The 16,834-nt window shown below is 39.5% G+C and overlaps 1 protein-coding gene across 1 annotated transcript in view; it reads right to left on the bottom strand.

Moving 5' to 3' along the window:
- The window catches only part of SCN11A (sodium voltage-gated channel alpha subunit 11), a 93,543-nt gene that overhangs the window by 38,407 nt on the left and 38,302 nt on the right, over nt 1-16,834 (bottom strand). The window contains exons 13-16 of the mRNA XM_059390530.1: nt 15,593-15,831; nt 11,903-12,088; nt 9,370-9,738; nt 7,036-7,425 (exon numbers count right to left, since the gene is read on the bottom strand). Of these exons, the coding sequence (XP_059246513.1) occupies nt 7,036-7,425; nt 9,370-9,738; nt 11,903-12,088; nt 15,593-15,831 (1,184 nt within the window). The remainder of the gene's footprint in view (nt 1-7,035; nt 7,426-9,369; nt 9,739-11,902; nt 12,089-15,592; nt 15,832-16,834) is intronic.

The following is a 16,834-nucleotide window of genomic DNA, read 5'->3' as shown; positions in this document are numbered from 1 at the left end:
ACATCAATTCTGATAAGTTAGATGGTTGTGGCATCCCCTAGAGCAATCAATAAGAAAATGACTAAAAATATATTGTGAAAAACTATTAAAGGAATTAAGATGTTAAATTAGAAAATATTCATATAGGGGCACCTGAGTGGCTCAGTAGGTTAAAGCCTCTGCCTTCTGCTCAAGTCATGATCTCAAGGTCCTGGGATCGAGCCCTGCATTAGGCTCTATGCTCAGCAGGGAGCCTGCTTCCCCCCTGCCCTCTCTGCCTGCCTCTATGCCTACTTGTGATCTCTGTCTGTCTAATAAATAAATAAAATCTTAAAAAAAAAAGAAAAATATTCAAATAATGCAAAGTAAGGCAATGAAGAGGAATAAAAACACATAAAACACATAAAAACAAAAAGTAAAATACTAGAAATAGATAAACTAGATCAATAATAATATTAAAAGTAAACAGTTAAACAATCTAACAAAAAGGCAGAAACTGTCAAACTGGATAAAAAAAAAACAAGATCCAATTAGGTACTGTTTTAGGAAACACATTTAAGATTCAAAGATACAAACAGTTTGAAAGTAAAAGAATGGAAGAAGCTACCATACAAGCAAAAACCATAAGAAAGCTGGAATGATTATATTAATGTCAGAAAAAAATAGACTTTGTGTTTTCTTTTTTGTTTTTTTGTTTTGTTTTGTTTTGTTTTTTAGAGAGAAAGAGAGCACACACAAGTGCAGGACTCTTAAGCAGGCTTCATGCCTTGGGCAGATCTTGAGACAGGGCTCAATCTCACGACCCAGAGATCACGACCTGAGCCAAAATCAAGAGTTGGATGCTTAAACTACTGAGCCACCCAGGTGTCCAGACAAAATAGATTTTGAAAGAAAAAAATTTACTAGAAATAAAGAGGGACATTTCACAATGACAAAAACATCAATATATCAGAAAGAACATTTATAAACATATATGCATCTAACATAAGAGCCACAAAATATATGAAACAAAAACTGGCAGAATTAAAGGGAGAAATAGACAATTCAACAATAATAGTTGGAGGCTTCAATCATGCACTTTCAAAAATGAATCTAACAACTAAGTAGAAGATACAAATAGAAGGCTTGAGTAACATTATCTATCAATTATACCTAAAAGACACCGGCAGAACTCTCAACTCCAAACAGCAGAATATACATATGTGAAGTGAAACTGTACAGAGTGTGTTTTCTGATCATAATGAAATAAAATTAGAAGTACAAAAAGTCATTTGAAGAACTCACAAATAGGTGGAAATTAAACAAAACATTCTTAAATGTCAAATAAGTCAAGAATAAATCACATATAAAAGAATAAATCACGAGGGACGCCTGGCTGGCTCAGTGCGTTAAGCTGCTGCCTTAGGCTCAGGTCATGATCTCAGGGTCCTGGGATCAAGTCCCACATCAGGCTCTCTGCTCAGCAGGGAGCCTGCTTCCCTCTCTCTCTCTGCCTGCCTCTCCATCTACTTGTGATTTCTCTCTGTCAAATAAATACATAAAATCTTTAAAAAAAAAAAAAAAGAAGAAATCACAAAAGAAATTAGAAAAGACTTTAAGATAAATGGAAAAAATATATATAATATGCCAAAATTTGTTGGATACATGTAGATAAAGTAGTGCTTAGAGGGAAATTTATAGCTATAAATACCTATAATTTTAAAAGTTTCAAATCAATAACCTAAACTTCCATGTTAAGGCATTAGGAGAGGAAGAGAAAATGAAATTCAAAACAAGCAGAAATACGGATACAGTAAGTATATGAACAGAGATTAGTAAAATAATAGGGTCAACAAAATCTTTGGTGAGTGCTGTGAAGTGTGTAAACCTGGTGATTCACAGACCTGTACCCCTGGGGATAAAAATATATGTTTATAAAAAATACAAAATTAAAAAAAAAAAATCAATATCTGATTATTTTAAAAGGACATCAAAATTACAAAATACAAAAATACAACTTGTTGTATACCTTAAACTTATACAATGTTATATACCAATTATATCATAAAGCTAAGGGTAAAGAGAATAGAAATAGAAACTTTAACAGGACTGACCAAGAGAAAATGAAAGATCAAATTACTAAAATCAGGAAAGAGGGGACATTGCTATCAACCTTGCAGAAATCAAAAGAATTCCAAAGAAATACTACAAGTAACTGTATGTCAACAAATTAGACAGCTTCAGTAAAACTGACCTATTCCTAGAAATACAAAAACTGCCAAAATAGACACAAGAAGAAAGAGAAAAATCTGAATAGTCCTGTAATCTTTATAATAAGTAAACAGATGGAGTTTGTAATTTTAAAACTTCCCATAAAAATTTCCAGCTTCTGGTCTGACATGTAAGAAGCCTGGAGGTCTCTACTCCATCCCAACATGTACAAAGCTAAACAAATTGGAAAACCAATTAACACTTCTTAGAGTCATAAGAGCAGTGAGGTCCAGGGCAAACTGCTTCCCCCCAAATTGGAGAGGAAGACAGGCTAATACTGATAACTACAGTTTAGCAAAGCAGAAACCCAGGAACAAAAACTCCATGGGAACCAATTCCAGAGTAAGGAAACCTGAACTATAATCGACAAACTCCTGGAGGCTCAGTGTGGACAAGTCTAAGAGATAAAATGGCCCCCCCAAGGGTACCCCCCAGGCTAGGGGAACCGACTCAACAGTGGCCCCCACAGTTTTTTGAGTTTTACTTCTTGGAGCTCTACCAGGTTCTCACAGTGAGTATGGCAGGAAAATCCTCAGTTTCTTCCAGCTGGGGGAGAATAAAAGGAATCATTTTGAAAGATGCACATGCATTCTGTTCTTCACAAGGCCTTCCCTCAAGAGAAACTAATTAACCAGAGCCTAACCTGTTAGGGTTTTATCAGGACCTGACTGACCTATGGTGGGGGAGATACCCAATTCTGGCCAGGTCTAGATTTCCATCTGGAGGGAGGTAGATCTCCAAGTCCAGCTCACACTAGCCACACTGACAAGCACTGTTCACAGTCCGGAAGCACAGGCTCACTAAAAGCCTGAGACCTACTCATAGGAACCACAGAGCTACTTCATTCTCCTCACGCTTCACCAACACATTAATAAAGACCTATTTAGAGCATTTCCATCTACCCAGTACATCATGTCTGACTCTAAAGAAAAAAAATCAGAAAACATACTAAAATGCAAAAATATAGTTTGAAGAGACTGAGCAAGCACCAGAACCACATTCAATACGATAAAGTTGTTGAAAATGTCAAGCCAGGAATTTAAAATAACTACGATTAAAATATTCATGGCTCTAATGGATAAAGTAGACATCATGCAAGAACACACAGGCAATGCATGTAGAGAGATAGAAATTCTAAACAAACAAAAAAAAATGCTAGAAATCTAACACATTGTAACAGAAAGGAAGAGTGACATTGATGGACTTATTAGTAGACAGGAAAGAATCTCTGCTTGAGGCTCTCTCAATAGAAACCTCCAAAACTGAAAACCAGAGAAAAAAAGTATGGAAAAGGGGCGCCTGGGTGGCTCAGTCCGGTTAAGCGTCTGCCTTCAGTTCAAGTCACCATCCCAGGCTCCTGGGATTGAGCCCTGCATCGGGTTCCCTGCTTGGCGGGAAGCCTGCTTCTCCCTCTTCTACTTCCCCTGCTTGTGTTCCCTCTCTCACTGTGTCTCTCTCTGTCAAACTTATTTTTTAAAGAAAAAAAGTATGGAATAAAAAAAAAAAAACAGAATAGAATACCCAAGACCTATGGGGCAACTACACAGATGAAACATACATGTAATAGGAATACCAGAAGGATAGAAGGATAGACCCTGAGGACATTGTGGTCAAGTGAAACAAAACAGAGGAAGACAAATACAGTGTGATATCACTTACATGTGAAATCTGAAAAAGCCAAATTTGCAGAGACAGAAACTAGAATGGAAGTTAACAGGGGCTGGGGGTTGGGGCAAGTAGGGAGATATTGGTCAAAAAGTACAAACTTTCAGTAAGAAGATGAATAAGTTCATAGGATATAATGTATAGCATCATGATTATAGTTAATAATATTGTGTTATATGGTTGAAAGTTGCAAGAGAGTAAAACTTAAATATTCTTACCACAATAAAGAAATAATTATGTGACATGCTGGAGGTGTTAGCAAATGCTATGGCGGTAATCATACTGTAATATATAAATATATCAAATCAACTTGTTGTATACCTTAAACTTATACAATGTTATATACCAATTATATCATAAAGCTAATGATAAAGAGAATAGAAATAGAAAAGAAGGATCTCTAGACTCATTTAATGAGGCCCATATTAACCTGATACCAAAATAAGGCAGACAATTCAAAGGGAAAAACCTAGGGAATGCAAAATCTTTAATGAAATATTAGCAAGTTGGATCCAAATATATATAAAAGGATAATATGCCACGACTAAATAAGGTTAATCCAAGGAATGCATAAATGATTCAACATTCAAAATAAATGATATGACTATCCCAATCAATTTAGGAGATGCATTTCAGAAAAATCAATATATATTCATAATTTAGAAGAGAAATAAAAACTCCTAGCAAACTGGGAATAAAGGGAACTTCCTCAACTAAGTTCTTAATGGTGAAAGGCTTTATGTTTCTCCCTAAGATCAGTAGCAAAGCAAGGAGTACACTCTCATGATTCCTATTCAACATTTTATGAAAGGTCCTAACCAATGTAATAAGGCAAGAAAAAAAAACCCATACAAATAAAAAAAAACTGATTTTATTTACAGATGAAATAATTACATGTGTAGAAAATTCTAAGGAATCTACAAAAAAGCTATTATAATTAATAAGTCAGTTTACCAACATTGCAGGATACAAAGTCAAAATACATTCATTTCAATGTACTAATAATGAACACTTGGAAACTGAAAATTTAAAAATTACTTATACAATATCATAAAAACATTAACTTCTTAGGGATAAATATAACCAAATATGTCAAGACTCATACACTGAAAACTAGAAAACATGCCTAAGAAAAATTAAAGACCTAAATAGGTAGGAAAAAGATGTGTTCATGAATCAGAAGACTTGATGTTGTGAAGATACCAATAATTTACAAAATAGTTAGTGCGACACCAAACAGAATCCTAACAATCTTTTTTTATGGAAAGGTAACACACTGAATTCTAAAATGCATAAGGAAATGTAAAGGCCCTACAATTGCTAAAACAAATTTGATAAAGAACCAAATCTTACAATGTGCTTTCAAAACTATTATAAAGCTACAGTGATCAAGACAGGGCAGTATTGTTATAAAACAGATGGCTAGATTAATGAAACATATTAAGAATCCAGAAGAAGTTCTGAGAGAGATAGGTAGATAAACAGATAGATAGACAAACAGATAGAGATTAATATAGATATAGCCAATTTGGTTCTGACAAAGATACCAAGTGATTCAGTGGCATAAGAATAATCTTTTCAATATATAATACTAGAATGATTTAGCTATATATACAGGGAAAAAATGATACAGCTCATTGAATTAAATTGATATGGATCACAGACTTGATCCTGAGAGGTGAACCTATTAAATTCTCAAAGGAATAATATTGATAAATTATACTTCACCAAAATTAAAAATTTCTGCTCATTAAGATAGCATGAAGAAAGTAAAAGACAAGCCACAGTTAGAAAATATGTGTGGTGCACATACCAAAGGACTTGTATCAAAATATGTAATAAACTCTTACACCTCAATCATAAGAAATCCCTCAGCAAAAATGGGCAATAGACACTTTACCAAGGAAGATATATTAGGCAACATCATTATTTTTCAGTGAAATAAAACTTGAAACCACGGGGCATCTGGGTGGCTCAGTGGGTTAAGCCTCTGCCTTTGGCTCAGGTCATAATCTCCGAGTCCTGGGATCAAGACCTTCACCAGGCTCTCTGCTCAGCAGGGAGCCTGCTTCCCTCTCTCTCTCTGCCTGTCTACTTGCAACCTCTCTCTCTGTGTCAAATAAATAAATTCTTTAAAAAAAAAAAAAAAAACCTGAAACCACAAGGCACCACCACAAACCCATTATTATGCCTCCATCAGAAAGGATGAATACCCAACTTTTGTAGCAACATGGACGGGACTGGAAGAGATTATGCTGAGTGAAGTAAGTCAAGCAGAGAGAGTCAATTATCATATGGTTTCACTTATTTGTGGAGCACAACAAATAGCATGGAGGACAAGGGGTGTTAGGAGAAGGAAGTTGGGGTAAATTGGAAGGGGAGGTGAATCATGAGAGACTGTGGACTCTGAAAAACAATCTGAGGGGTTTGAAGTGGTGGGGGGGGTGGGAGGTTGGGGTACCAGGTGGTGGGTATTATAGAGGGCACGGATTGCATGGAGCACTGGGTGTGGTGAAAAAATAATAAATACTGTTATGCTGAAAATAAATTAATTAATTTTAAAAAAGCAAAAAAAGAAAGAATGGAAAAAAACAAAAGAATGATTAAAATTATTGCCAGGCTATGCATTATGTTTCAACCATTGTGGAAAATTCAGGACTATACAGACAGCTGTGCTGCATCCAGAATGAAGTCTGTAGTTATTTATTGGGGTATCTATCATACCTCCACTCCCTGACAGCCCTCATCTGCCACCATTCCTCAACCACTGGTCCCTTCAGAGGCTGAGCTTATTCCCACCACTGTCTCCTTTTCTATGCTGCTCAGTTCACTTTCCTCACCTTTCAGTTAATCTAAACTTCATACCTCTTGTAGGGTTCAAACAAAGTCATTTGGTTCCCGTTGCCCTGGCCCACTCTGACCTGGCTCCCCTCTGAACTTCTCTGCCATCTCCCATCTCCATATGTGCAAAACCATAATTAGAACCAGCATTAGGTTCTAAGTGAGGGAGTACTAAAGGGCAGCCTCCACCTTTTACACCCTTCTTATCCCTGCATCGTGCTCAGAACAGGGCAGGCAACCAGTGTCTCATGGCAGCTCTAGTTTTGTATGACCTTCACATCTATATATGAACCTTCATACCTGTTGTCCAGCCTCAAGTTGTGTGACACGCTGTGTATTATTTTCACCAGGAGACTCAAAACCATCGTCTTCCTCTGCAAGTGGGGCCAACCAAATCCGATCATACTCCTCCCTCCTCTCTGGGCTCTTTTTCATCTCTGTGACCAGTGGAATGATGTCTTTGCCTTTGGCAGCAGGGCCCCCTGTCACCTCTTTTTGCCTTGGCAAGTTTTGACTCCTGCACCACTTGTGACAAAAATGCTGAAGACTGTGTATTACAAAGCAAAAAGCCCGGCGGAACCGAGCCAGGGCTATCTGGACTTTGGTTTTTTTGGACTCTCCATCCAAGTTTCCATCTCTCTCCTCATTACTGAAGGAATTGAGCAGCAAGGCAATGAAGAGGTTGAGTACCTGGGGTGGGGAGGGGGCGGACACACAAGGTGAATGGGAATTATAGCAAAGGGAAAGATATAGTAGGTTTCTAGAACAACTTTTCCACCAAGACCCAAAACTAAGTCAAATGAGATGCTATGTCCTCTGTCTCTTGAGAAAGCTCACCTATAAAATAAATAAAAGGAGACAAAATTGAGGAAGACAGGAAGATAAGATGAAAGAAAATCTGAAGTGAAAGGGCGCCAACAGCCAAGACCAGTTTGTCCACATACAAGCAACACATGTTGTAAATTATGGCTAGGGTAAAGCATAACTATGTGATCACTGGTAAAATAAAAAATATATATTCCTTAAGGAACAGTCAAATAGTGAGCTTGGCTTTGCTGGAATGGGCTACGGGTCTGATGCCTAATACTGTCATGGGGTCCACCCATGCTGGCACAGCTTGAGAATTGATGTGCTTTGTGCAGGATCCTTAGGTCCTGTTCCCCAAACCACAACAAAGTATTGGAGCTGAACTGGAGGGGTTTGGATCAAATCTGCAACTCTTCTGTTGAAGCAAGGATCACTTTAAATTCAGATCATCTCATCAGCTACCTACTTGGACTTTTTTGCCTACATTTACACACCCTCCAAATTCATCATCTTTACCTCCACAAATTCCTTTGTTTGTGGCTGTCACTGACTCAAAAATACACAGCCTTCAGGGAGGAGCGTCTTATGAGTGTGAATGGGTCTAGTCTCCCACAGCTTCACCACAAGAATTCCAGCTGCAGACCTTGGCTCAAGCTTTTCTGTTTGCCAAGTGCTCCTTGCCTCTTTAGCTCCCTTCTCAAGTACTCTATCTTTCACGTATCCTTTGTTAACACTTTCTTCCCACTCCCATTGGTCATATTCTGATATTCTTTTTTTTTTTTAAGATTTTATTTATTTATCGGGGCGGGGGGGGGGGGGGGTGAGCACAGGCAGACGGAATGGCAGGCAGAGGCAGAGGGAGAAGCAGGCTCCCTGCCAAGCAAGGAGCCCGATGTGGGACTCGATCCCAGGACGCTGGGATCATGACCTGAGCCGAAGGCAGTTGCTTAACGAACTGAGCCACCCAGGCGTCCCGGTCATATTCTGATATTCTGCTCTTCTGATCTTTTGTACCACTTACTGTCTATCTAACATTGCTGGTCAGTCACATAAGATAAAGCCATCGTGTGCATGTGGATGGTTCAGTATATCTGCATGAGAGCCCCAACTTGATTCTGAAGACCTTGTGCTCAGGTATCCTGTGTGTCTTCTGTCTTTGCATACCCTTACTGGGTACCCAATTAGCTAATGAGATCTGTTTCCAGCTGCAAGTGACAGACTCAAGCAACTTACACAAGAAGAAAACGTAAGTTAAGAAGTTTGAAAATAAAACAGAAGGACCAATTATGATACGAAGTTCGGTCTCTTCCCCTTTTCCCTCTACCTTCCTCAGCTGGCTTTATCTTAGGGTAGTTCTTCTCATGCTTGCATTACGTTTGCAGTTCTACCAGGAATCATAGTCCTAAAAAGGTCCGGAGAGAGTAAAAGGACCATTTTTTTTTTTTTTTTTAGCTCATCCCTTTTTTTTTTTTTTTAAGAACAAGCAAACTTTCTCACTAGATATCCCTTTACAACTTATTGATCAAATTAAGTCACAAACTCCTACCTCAGCTATTCATTCACAAAGAGAATACAATTATCTTAGAATAATCACCTGGAATAAAACAGATATTGGGTATCATTCAATATGAGAAGTATGTGAAAAGAAGGTTTTGTTTCATGCTTTTTATAATTTCCTTGAGTCAAATTCAAATGCAGATTTTAATATTATAAAACACTGAATGTGCAATATCATATTTAGAATAATAATTACCAGTAAAGTATTGCAAAAGAAGCTAATACATTTGTGTAATCCATATGTTAAAAAAAAAAATCTAAGAAACTCACCACAAGTTTTCCTATCACCATGATCAACAGAAAGACGACAACGCACAGTGTTTGATTTGTTGCTTGCATACATTCCCACATGTTTTCAATCCATTCCCCACAGAGGATGCGGAATACCACCAAAAAGGAATGGTAGAAATCCCCCATGTGCCAGCGTCGTAGACATGGGACTGTAGGTCCACAGGATGTTTTATTGCTTTTTACAGAACTGAATTTAGAGCCAAAAACCTGCATGCCAACCACTGAGAAAATAAAGACCACAATAGCCAGGACCACGGTGAGGTTTCCCAGGGCTCCAACGGAATGGCCAATTATCTTTATCAGTGTGTTTAAAGTTGGCCAGGATTTGGCTAACTTGAAGACCCTCAGCTGTAAAAAAAAAGACAATAAGCAAAAGAAGAAACGCCAGTTAAAGACAAATTCCATCTGCTCAGCTATATAGCAAATGACATGCTCCCAAACCATAGCATTTATGACTTTCAAAAATCTTTTCAAAGTCAAAACCATTCTAAACATAGTCATCCACTCCTTGGCTCATGATAATACCTAGACAGGGCCAGAAATGAGGCAAAGTAGAGTGTGTGACAAACACAAACACCATGAGAGGCAAAACTTTTTGTTTTGAAAATGGAAACATTTTGTTCTAATTTTTGTTAAATGATAAAGACTTTGGAGTCATGAAGATAGAATTAAGCATACATGTTTATTGCATGAAGTTAATGTTTTGGAATCCTGTATAATATATCAAGGGTCAAAAACTATAGCCCAAGGGCCAAATCCAGCTCACTGCCTATTTTTGTGTGGCCTAACAAACTGAAGGTTTTGGGGGGATGGGGGTAGGGTGAACCTGGTGGTAAAAGAGGGCATGTACTGCATGGAGAACTGGGTGTGGTGAGTAAACAATGAATTTTGAAACACTGAAAAAAATAAAATTAAATTAGATTTTTAAAAATGGTTGGAAAATAATCAAAAGAAGGGTATTTCATCACATATGAAAATAGTATTACGTTCAAATTTTTGCATCTGTAAATAAATAAAACACAGCCACACCCATTCATTCTCAAATGTCTATGGCTATTTCTGTGCTACAACAGCAGAGTTGAGTGATTTCAACAGAGACCATACAGCTTGTAAGACTGAAAATATTTACCATCTGACCTTTTACAGAAAAAAATTGCTAACTCCTGTATCATATAAGTCAGGTCACAAATTTGAATCTAAACTTTCTAACAATAATAGGAGGAATACAGTACTTTATATCCAAGAGAGAAAAAGCAGTCAGCTACTCAAACACACACACACTTTTTTCAGAAGTTTTTTCCCATGGAATTTTACAGACCTATGGGAGACAACACAACAACCAGTTTCAAAGCTTATCTCTTATTTTAACTTCCAACATAAACCAGTGTGGTTTCACTCCAAAGTACAACCCTGTTAAGTATCAACTATTTGGGGGAAATACTGCAGGTCAGTAAGACTGAAGACCCAGGAGAAGGAACAGCACTGTGTCCTCAGAAGGGTACTTGGGGCGCCTAAGGGAGAAATCATGCTTCTGTAATACACAGACAATACTGTACAGTTCCTCCCCTCAGAGCATGGCTGTAATAAGCCTAAACAATTGTAAAGCAAATATAATTTTGCTCACCTAAGTGCCAGTGAAACTCTAGGAGAGCAAGTTAATCATTTCTGACCTTGAGCAGTGTGAGCGCCTAACATATCCCAAGTATAAAATGTATGCCTACGTAACTGAAACAAATGCCTTACTCTGTAGGCTTATCCCTGCCAAAAGAAAAAGTAAATCTCTGAAAGAGACCAAGGGTCTCCTTTTATGGCTTCCCGATTCCCCTATCAGGTGTGGTTTCCCTGTAGTTTTCTATCTATGCTTCTCACGGTGTCTGTCACACACTCTACTTTGCCTCATTTCTGGCCCTCTCTTGTCTCATGTCTAAAGGGTAAACTTCATGAAGATAGTACTTTTCTCAGCTTGGAGTGCTCCTTAGGTCAGCTCCTCTCAAGTGCATCTGCAAAGGTCACCAGAATACATCCATGGTCAGCAGCTGGAGTACAAAGACCACAGGACAGGAATGACACTGGAAGCAGTCAGGAGGAAACTACTGAGACAGCATCTGCCAGCAGCGCCCAGCCCCCTCCTGGACTCTGTAGTCTATTCCCCCTTGGTAAGCCCAGATATGAGGGTGCCTGGCGCAGAGCTCAGGGGTGAGTGGTGGGAAAGAGATCATGGGAGGGGGCTACGCTGAGCAAGAAGCCGCATCTTGATTACCAGAACACACCATGTTGCGTCAGGTTATCTAAGGAGTCATGGTGGGATGGGGGAGGCAGGGGTTCAGCTGGGAGGAGACATCCTGGGACTCCCCAGGAGTATGCAAACCTGGGTGGGAGGAGGAGCTCAGTTCTGATTCTCTGGTTAAGGTAAGATGAGTTCATGTTTAATGCAAAATAGCCACTGAACTTAGTCAAGACTTTTGTCAATTCTGGCAGCTGAGTCAGTAAAACGAAATAGTAAGTGCCTTACCACTCTTAAGGGACGGAGAAACAGCAGATTTTTTTTTTTTCCTAAAACTATACTGTTCATCACATCTGCAAAACTCAGAAGAGCAACAATGCTGTCAAAAATGTTCCAGCCCCGGCGAAAGTAGTTGTAGGGGTCAAGCGCAATAATTTTTAGGCACATTTCTGCCATGAAAACGCCAGCGAAAACCTACGGTGACATACGGAAGAATGAGAAAAGGAAACTATCTCTCCTTGAAGATACACTTCTCAGAATGGTCCAAGGGAACTGCAGAGATTACAAAAAAACAAAACGCATTTTTATTTACTTTGCTCCTCTCACCCCTCCCCACCACAGTGCCCATTACTATATTACCAAGCTCACAGACATCAGGGTGGAGAATAAGATATTATTTCCCAAGGCACAATTGGATTTTGATAGAGGGCAGGGTGATAGAAAGTGTCAAGCAATTTCCCCTCTAAGTTCCTTTAAAATGTCAATACAACCTCCCAAATGAGGGGAGGGGCAGGATACATAACAGCTCTAAAAACTGATGATAAATATCCTCTATAAAGCAGAATCACTCAATCTCAACACTGATCAGAAAAAAAAAAAAAAAATTAAAAGGGGCCCAGAGCAAAGAACTGAAAAACACTGCTAGGAACAGGAAAACATCATTAAGCAACTCAATATATAGGCTTATCCTATATGATGAATATCTTGGGATAAATATCTTGGTTATGACTGAAAGGAGGGTCAGTGAATTGGGATATAATCCTAAATCCTATTATTCACCCACAGAATGCAGGATTCATTATTCCAAAACAAAATACCAAAGCATTAAAAGGAAGGGCAAGAGTTAAGAAAGTGCTAAACTATGTGATTTCCATGGGTACAAATAAGTGCTTTTGTTTTTGTCTTTGAAAATTCGATAAATACAGGCTTAAAAACATTGCACAATGTTCAATTAGTGGTAGCTAAATTCAAAACTAAATCTATCATCTACATCTCTGTAGAAGATAAAACAAAGCATTTCTTCATAGCAAATAGCACATTCTAACATAGACACAACTAAATAGATATGAGAAAACAATAGTATGAAAATAATAAGGTAATATTAAAAAGGTTGTCAATAATAAGGCTGTCCTCCACAGTGCTGGAAAAGAAAAATAACTCAGAAATGATTTTTAAGTCTCCATAATGAAAAAAAATCTCCTTATTAAAAGTAACAGATGATCTGTTTTTATAAATAATTTGCTGACTATTTATTTTAAAAATTCCTAAAATAAAGTGACACAAGTTAAAAAAGGATAGGCAAAGACAAATCCAAGATAGACAAAGAGAAAAGAAGTCAAGGTGGCAAAGAAAACCCTAAGCTCGTATCTATCTTTTTTTCCCCTTTAAATATCGCTATCTGCTTCTGCTCAGAGCCACAACCAGTGCCTAAAATCATGCAGTGTTATTATAGTTAATTGTGCTGGACTGATCCCTGTCCCTTTTTGAGCTCCACCTCTCTCTCCTGTCTCCTTCAAGCTTTAGGGGTCTAGCCCTACAGTGTACTCCTCTGATTTAAGCAATACCAAAGCTTAGAGAGTCCATTTCCAAGTCCAGTCCCACAGAACTGCACAGACCAGTTGAACCCTGGTCCACCTGTCAGAGGAGGAAGGGATGTGTTCTTGGGAACTCAAGGCTCCAAAACCTCCCTTCACCACTGCATACTGCTATGGGGGTACAGAAGATGAGGTGGCTACCACCTTTGCATTGTGTGTTAAGTCTTTTTTTTTTTTTTTAAGACTTGACTTATTTATTTAAGAGAGAGAGTGAGAGATAGAATGAGATGGAGGAGGTGGAGAGAGGGAGGAAGAAGCACAATGTGGGGCTCGATCCCAGGACGCTGGGATCGTGACCTGAGCTGAACACAGCCACTTAACCAACTGAGCTACCCAGGCTCCCCAACATATTGTGTTAGTTTAGGGAATGGGGCACATGGAATGAAAGCACAGGCCACAAGGCCAGTTCTGCCTGTTTCTCATCAGTTTTCAGGGCCTGAAGCACAGCTGCTACCTGTGAACTCAGACATCAACAATATCTCTGTGCCTCCTTCTGTACCCTTTCTGGAGAGAGTGAAGAAGAATGTCACTTAATTATCCAGCTTCTGACTGCAAAATGTAGCTTCATCTCAATACCCAGAATACCTAGTCAGTGGGAAATCTGAAAGGGTGGCTGTGTCACTTTCCACAGCTGGATCAGCAAATGAAGGGATGGACAGACCACTTTTGCAAACTAGGAAGCCCTGCCTAGAGGCAAGATTCTGGGTACTTTGGGTATTCTCTGGAACTTAGCTAATAAATCCATCTACCAGGAGGTGCTGAAACATGGGTCTGCTGGGTCTGCTGACTCTGCTGAGGCAGGAACCTGCAGACACAGCTTTCTGTCTCCAAGTGAAATAACACTGTCAACACATTTCTGGGATACATCATCTGGAGAGAGCTGAATACCCTGGCCTTTAGCCCAGAAAACACCAGCCTGTTCAAAGGTACCATGTGTGTTAGGTTTGTCGTGCAGCATGAAATCTAATCTGACCCACACACACCTACAGAGCACTTCTTCTCAAGGGCAGTTTGGGGAAAGAAACTTAAATGCACACTTTCTGTACGGAGAACCACTCTAGCCATGCACTGTGGTCCCTGATAGGAACACAGAACTGAGGGTAACCTCAACCTGATGCACAGAAGCAGCTCTGTGGACCAGCTTCTGATTCAGTAGGTACAGTGGGTTCTGATCAGTGTAAAATAATAAAAAAATACATGCCTACATATTGACTAGAAATCCTCTGCAATGCTAAAAATGGTCATCTTTGCTAATAGGACCATAGGAAATAAGTTTCTTCTTTGTATTTCCCTTATCTGTACTTTCCTTTTTTAAAAATTTAAAAAAGCATGTATTGCTTCTTAAGTTGGAAAAATAAAATAAAACTTCAAGAATAAATGGTTAGATGTCTGGTAAGATTAACTCATTAGCTAATTAAGGTAGAACATTCAGTGGATAATTATTTGTTATTTCTGATATTTCGGATTAATTAATCCTCAGGGGGAAAAAGAGAATGCCTTCTCCACAAACAATAAATTGAATAGTTCATGGGGGGTTCTGCTCTCCTCTCTTAGTTTTCCTAGTTTAACTGGGACTAGATGCATCCAATGAGAAACATGTTGAAGCAGGCTGAAGTCTAGAGGCTCCCCTACTATCCCATAAGCTCTGTACAACTCCTGGGAATGTATGCCTCCCACAGCTGCCAGGCTCTGACCCGCCTTTCTAGGGGGAATAACACCTAGTATTGGCAGTCACATTATTTTGTGACAAACAGGTGTCATCCATATCACCGGGGACCAGGGGACACATTACCAAGGTCTCTGGATATGGTTAACATTTTCTTGATTATCCCAAATGGCTGAACTTTTAACATGTCTGCTGGCTTCTGGGTTCCCACAGGATGACTAAAGAGATGCTAAGGCATACCAGAGGGTCAACACAGGCCCCATGGTAAATTGCTGAACTGGGTAAAAACAAAATCCTAATAGTCATCTTTTCCCTTTACTCTACTTAAGGGGACCAAAGACCTAGGCTAGGTTCGGCCACTCACGACAGGTTTAGACTTTGAAAGAATTATAATTCACAGTTTGAAATATTTTTATCTTTTAAAAAGCCTAAAGTTACCAAATTCCCTATATGCAACATAGAAGAAAAACTCTTGTCCATTTTGTAATGATCCATGGCCAAGAAGATAGTGTTGATGATGATACAAATGGTGATGGCCAGCTCAGTAAAAGGATCAGTCATCACGGTGCTCAAGGCCTTCTTAATGCACAGCCACTGGGGGCTACAGTTCCACACAAGGTATCTGGATGCCAGGTTTTCCCCACATGGGAGGCAAGGCTCCTGTGATTTTTCTTGTTCTGGAGAAGAATGAAAGAGCAATTGAGTAGTTAGCTCTGAATCCATCTGGCTGCTGTTGGCCTGAGTGCATATCTTCTCCCCACGTCCTTAGGGTCTCCTATGAACCTGATCAACCAAGAAGAATGCTGATGGGTGTAGCTGGAAAGGTTTCCCAAACACAACTTCCATGTGGTATAGCCATGTACATCTAGTCTTCATACTTTCATTGAGCATCTGGGAGCTGTGCTGCACTGCTAGAGATAGAGATATGGAAGCCAACACTGGATGTGAACCCATGATAGAGAGAAATGGAAAATCAAGTTATGTTCATTCAAGGAAAACCAGGGTGAGAGCTGTAACAGAGGTGCACAGAGCTACCAAGGCTCAAGGGAAGGAGAAGTATTAAAGAAAAAGTACTCTCCAGCTAGTTGAGTTCAGCCATCAGGCCACTGGACCCCTGATTTCCCTGGCACCATTTCAGGGACCCATGCAAGCCAAATGAGGTGATACGACAGGCTCAAAAGTGCTAAGGATCAATCGGACCCCATCCTTGTAAGGACTTGAGTCCTGCCTTTGATCACCAAACTCTTAGTTGGATCCTGGTTACCTGCCATGATTGAGGTCCATCAGATGGTTCCAGCCTATCTACATGGTCTTCCATTGTCCATGCCAGATTCCTAACACTAACTTCGAATATAACCGTATCCCACTGGTAACTTCTGTGTCTTCTCATCTTTGGTCACTATCATTGTCATTGCAACCTCCTGTGACTCCCTGGCCTGATTGGGAGGTCCTGTCTGTACTCTTGGTCCCAAGTCCCATCCCAAGCCTAGCCAGTTCCCACCACTACCCAAGGGCCAACTCAGGGTGGGCCCACTTCTTCTGAGTCACTTAGCTTGCATGCTCAAATTAGACAGAAGAAGTGACTCATCAGGAAGTTCACTGGGCTTCAGAGAGCTTCTGCGGGAGGAGAGGAGAATGGAGAGACATCACGGAAGTTCAGCTCTCCCTGCGGCTGAGAGA

This window comes from Mustela nigripes, chromosome 2, assembly GCF_022355385.1.
Source record: "Mustela nigripes isolate SB6536 chromosome 2, MUSNIG.SB6536, whole genome shotgun sequence".
NCBI lineage: Eukaryota > Metazoa > Chordata > Mammalia > Carnivora > Mustelidae > Mustela > Mustela nigripes.
Note: the sequence above shows the minus strand (reverse complement) of the source record. Positions and strands in the feature narration are given on the sequence as shown.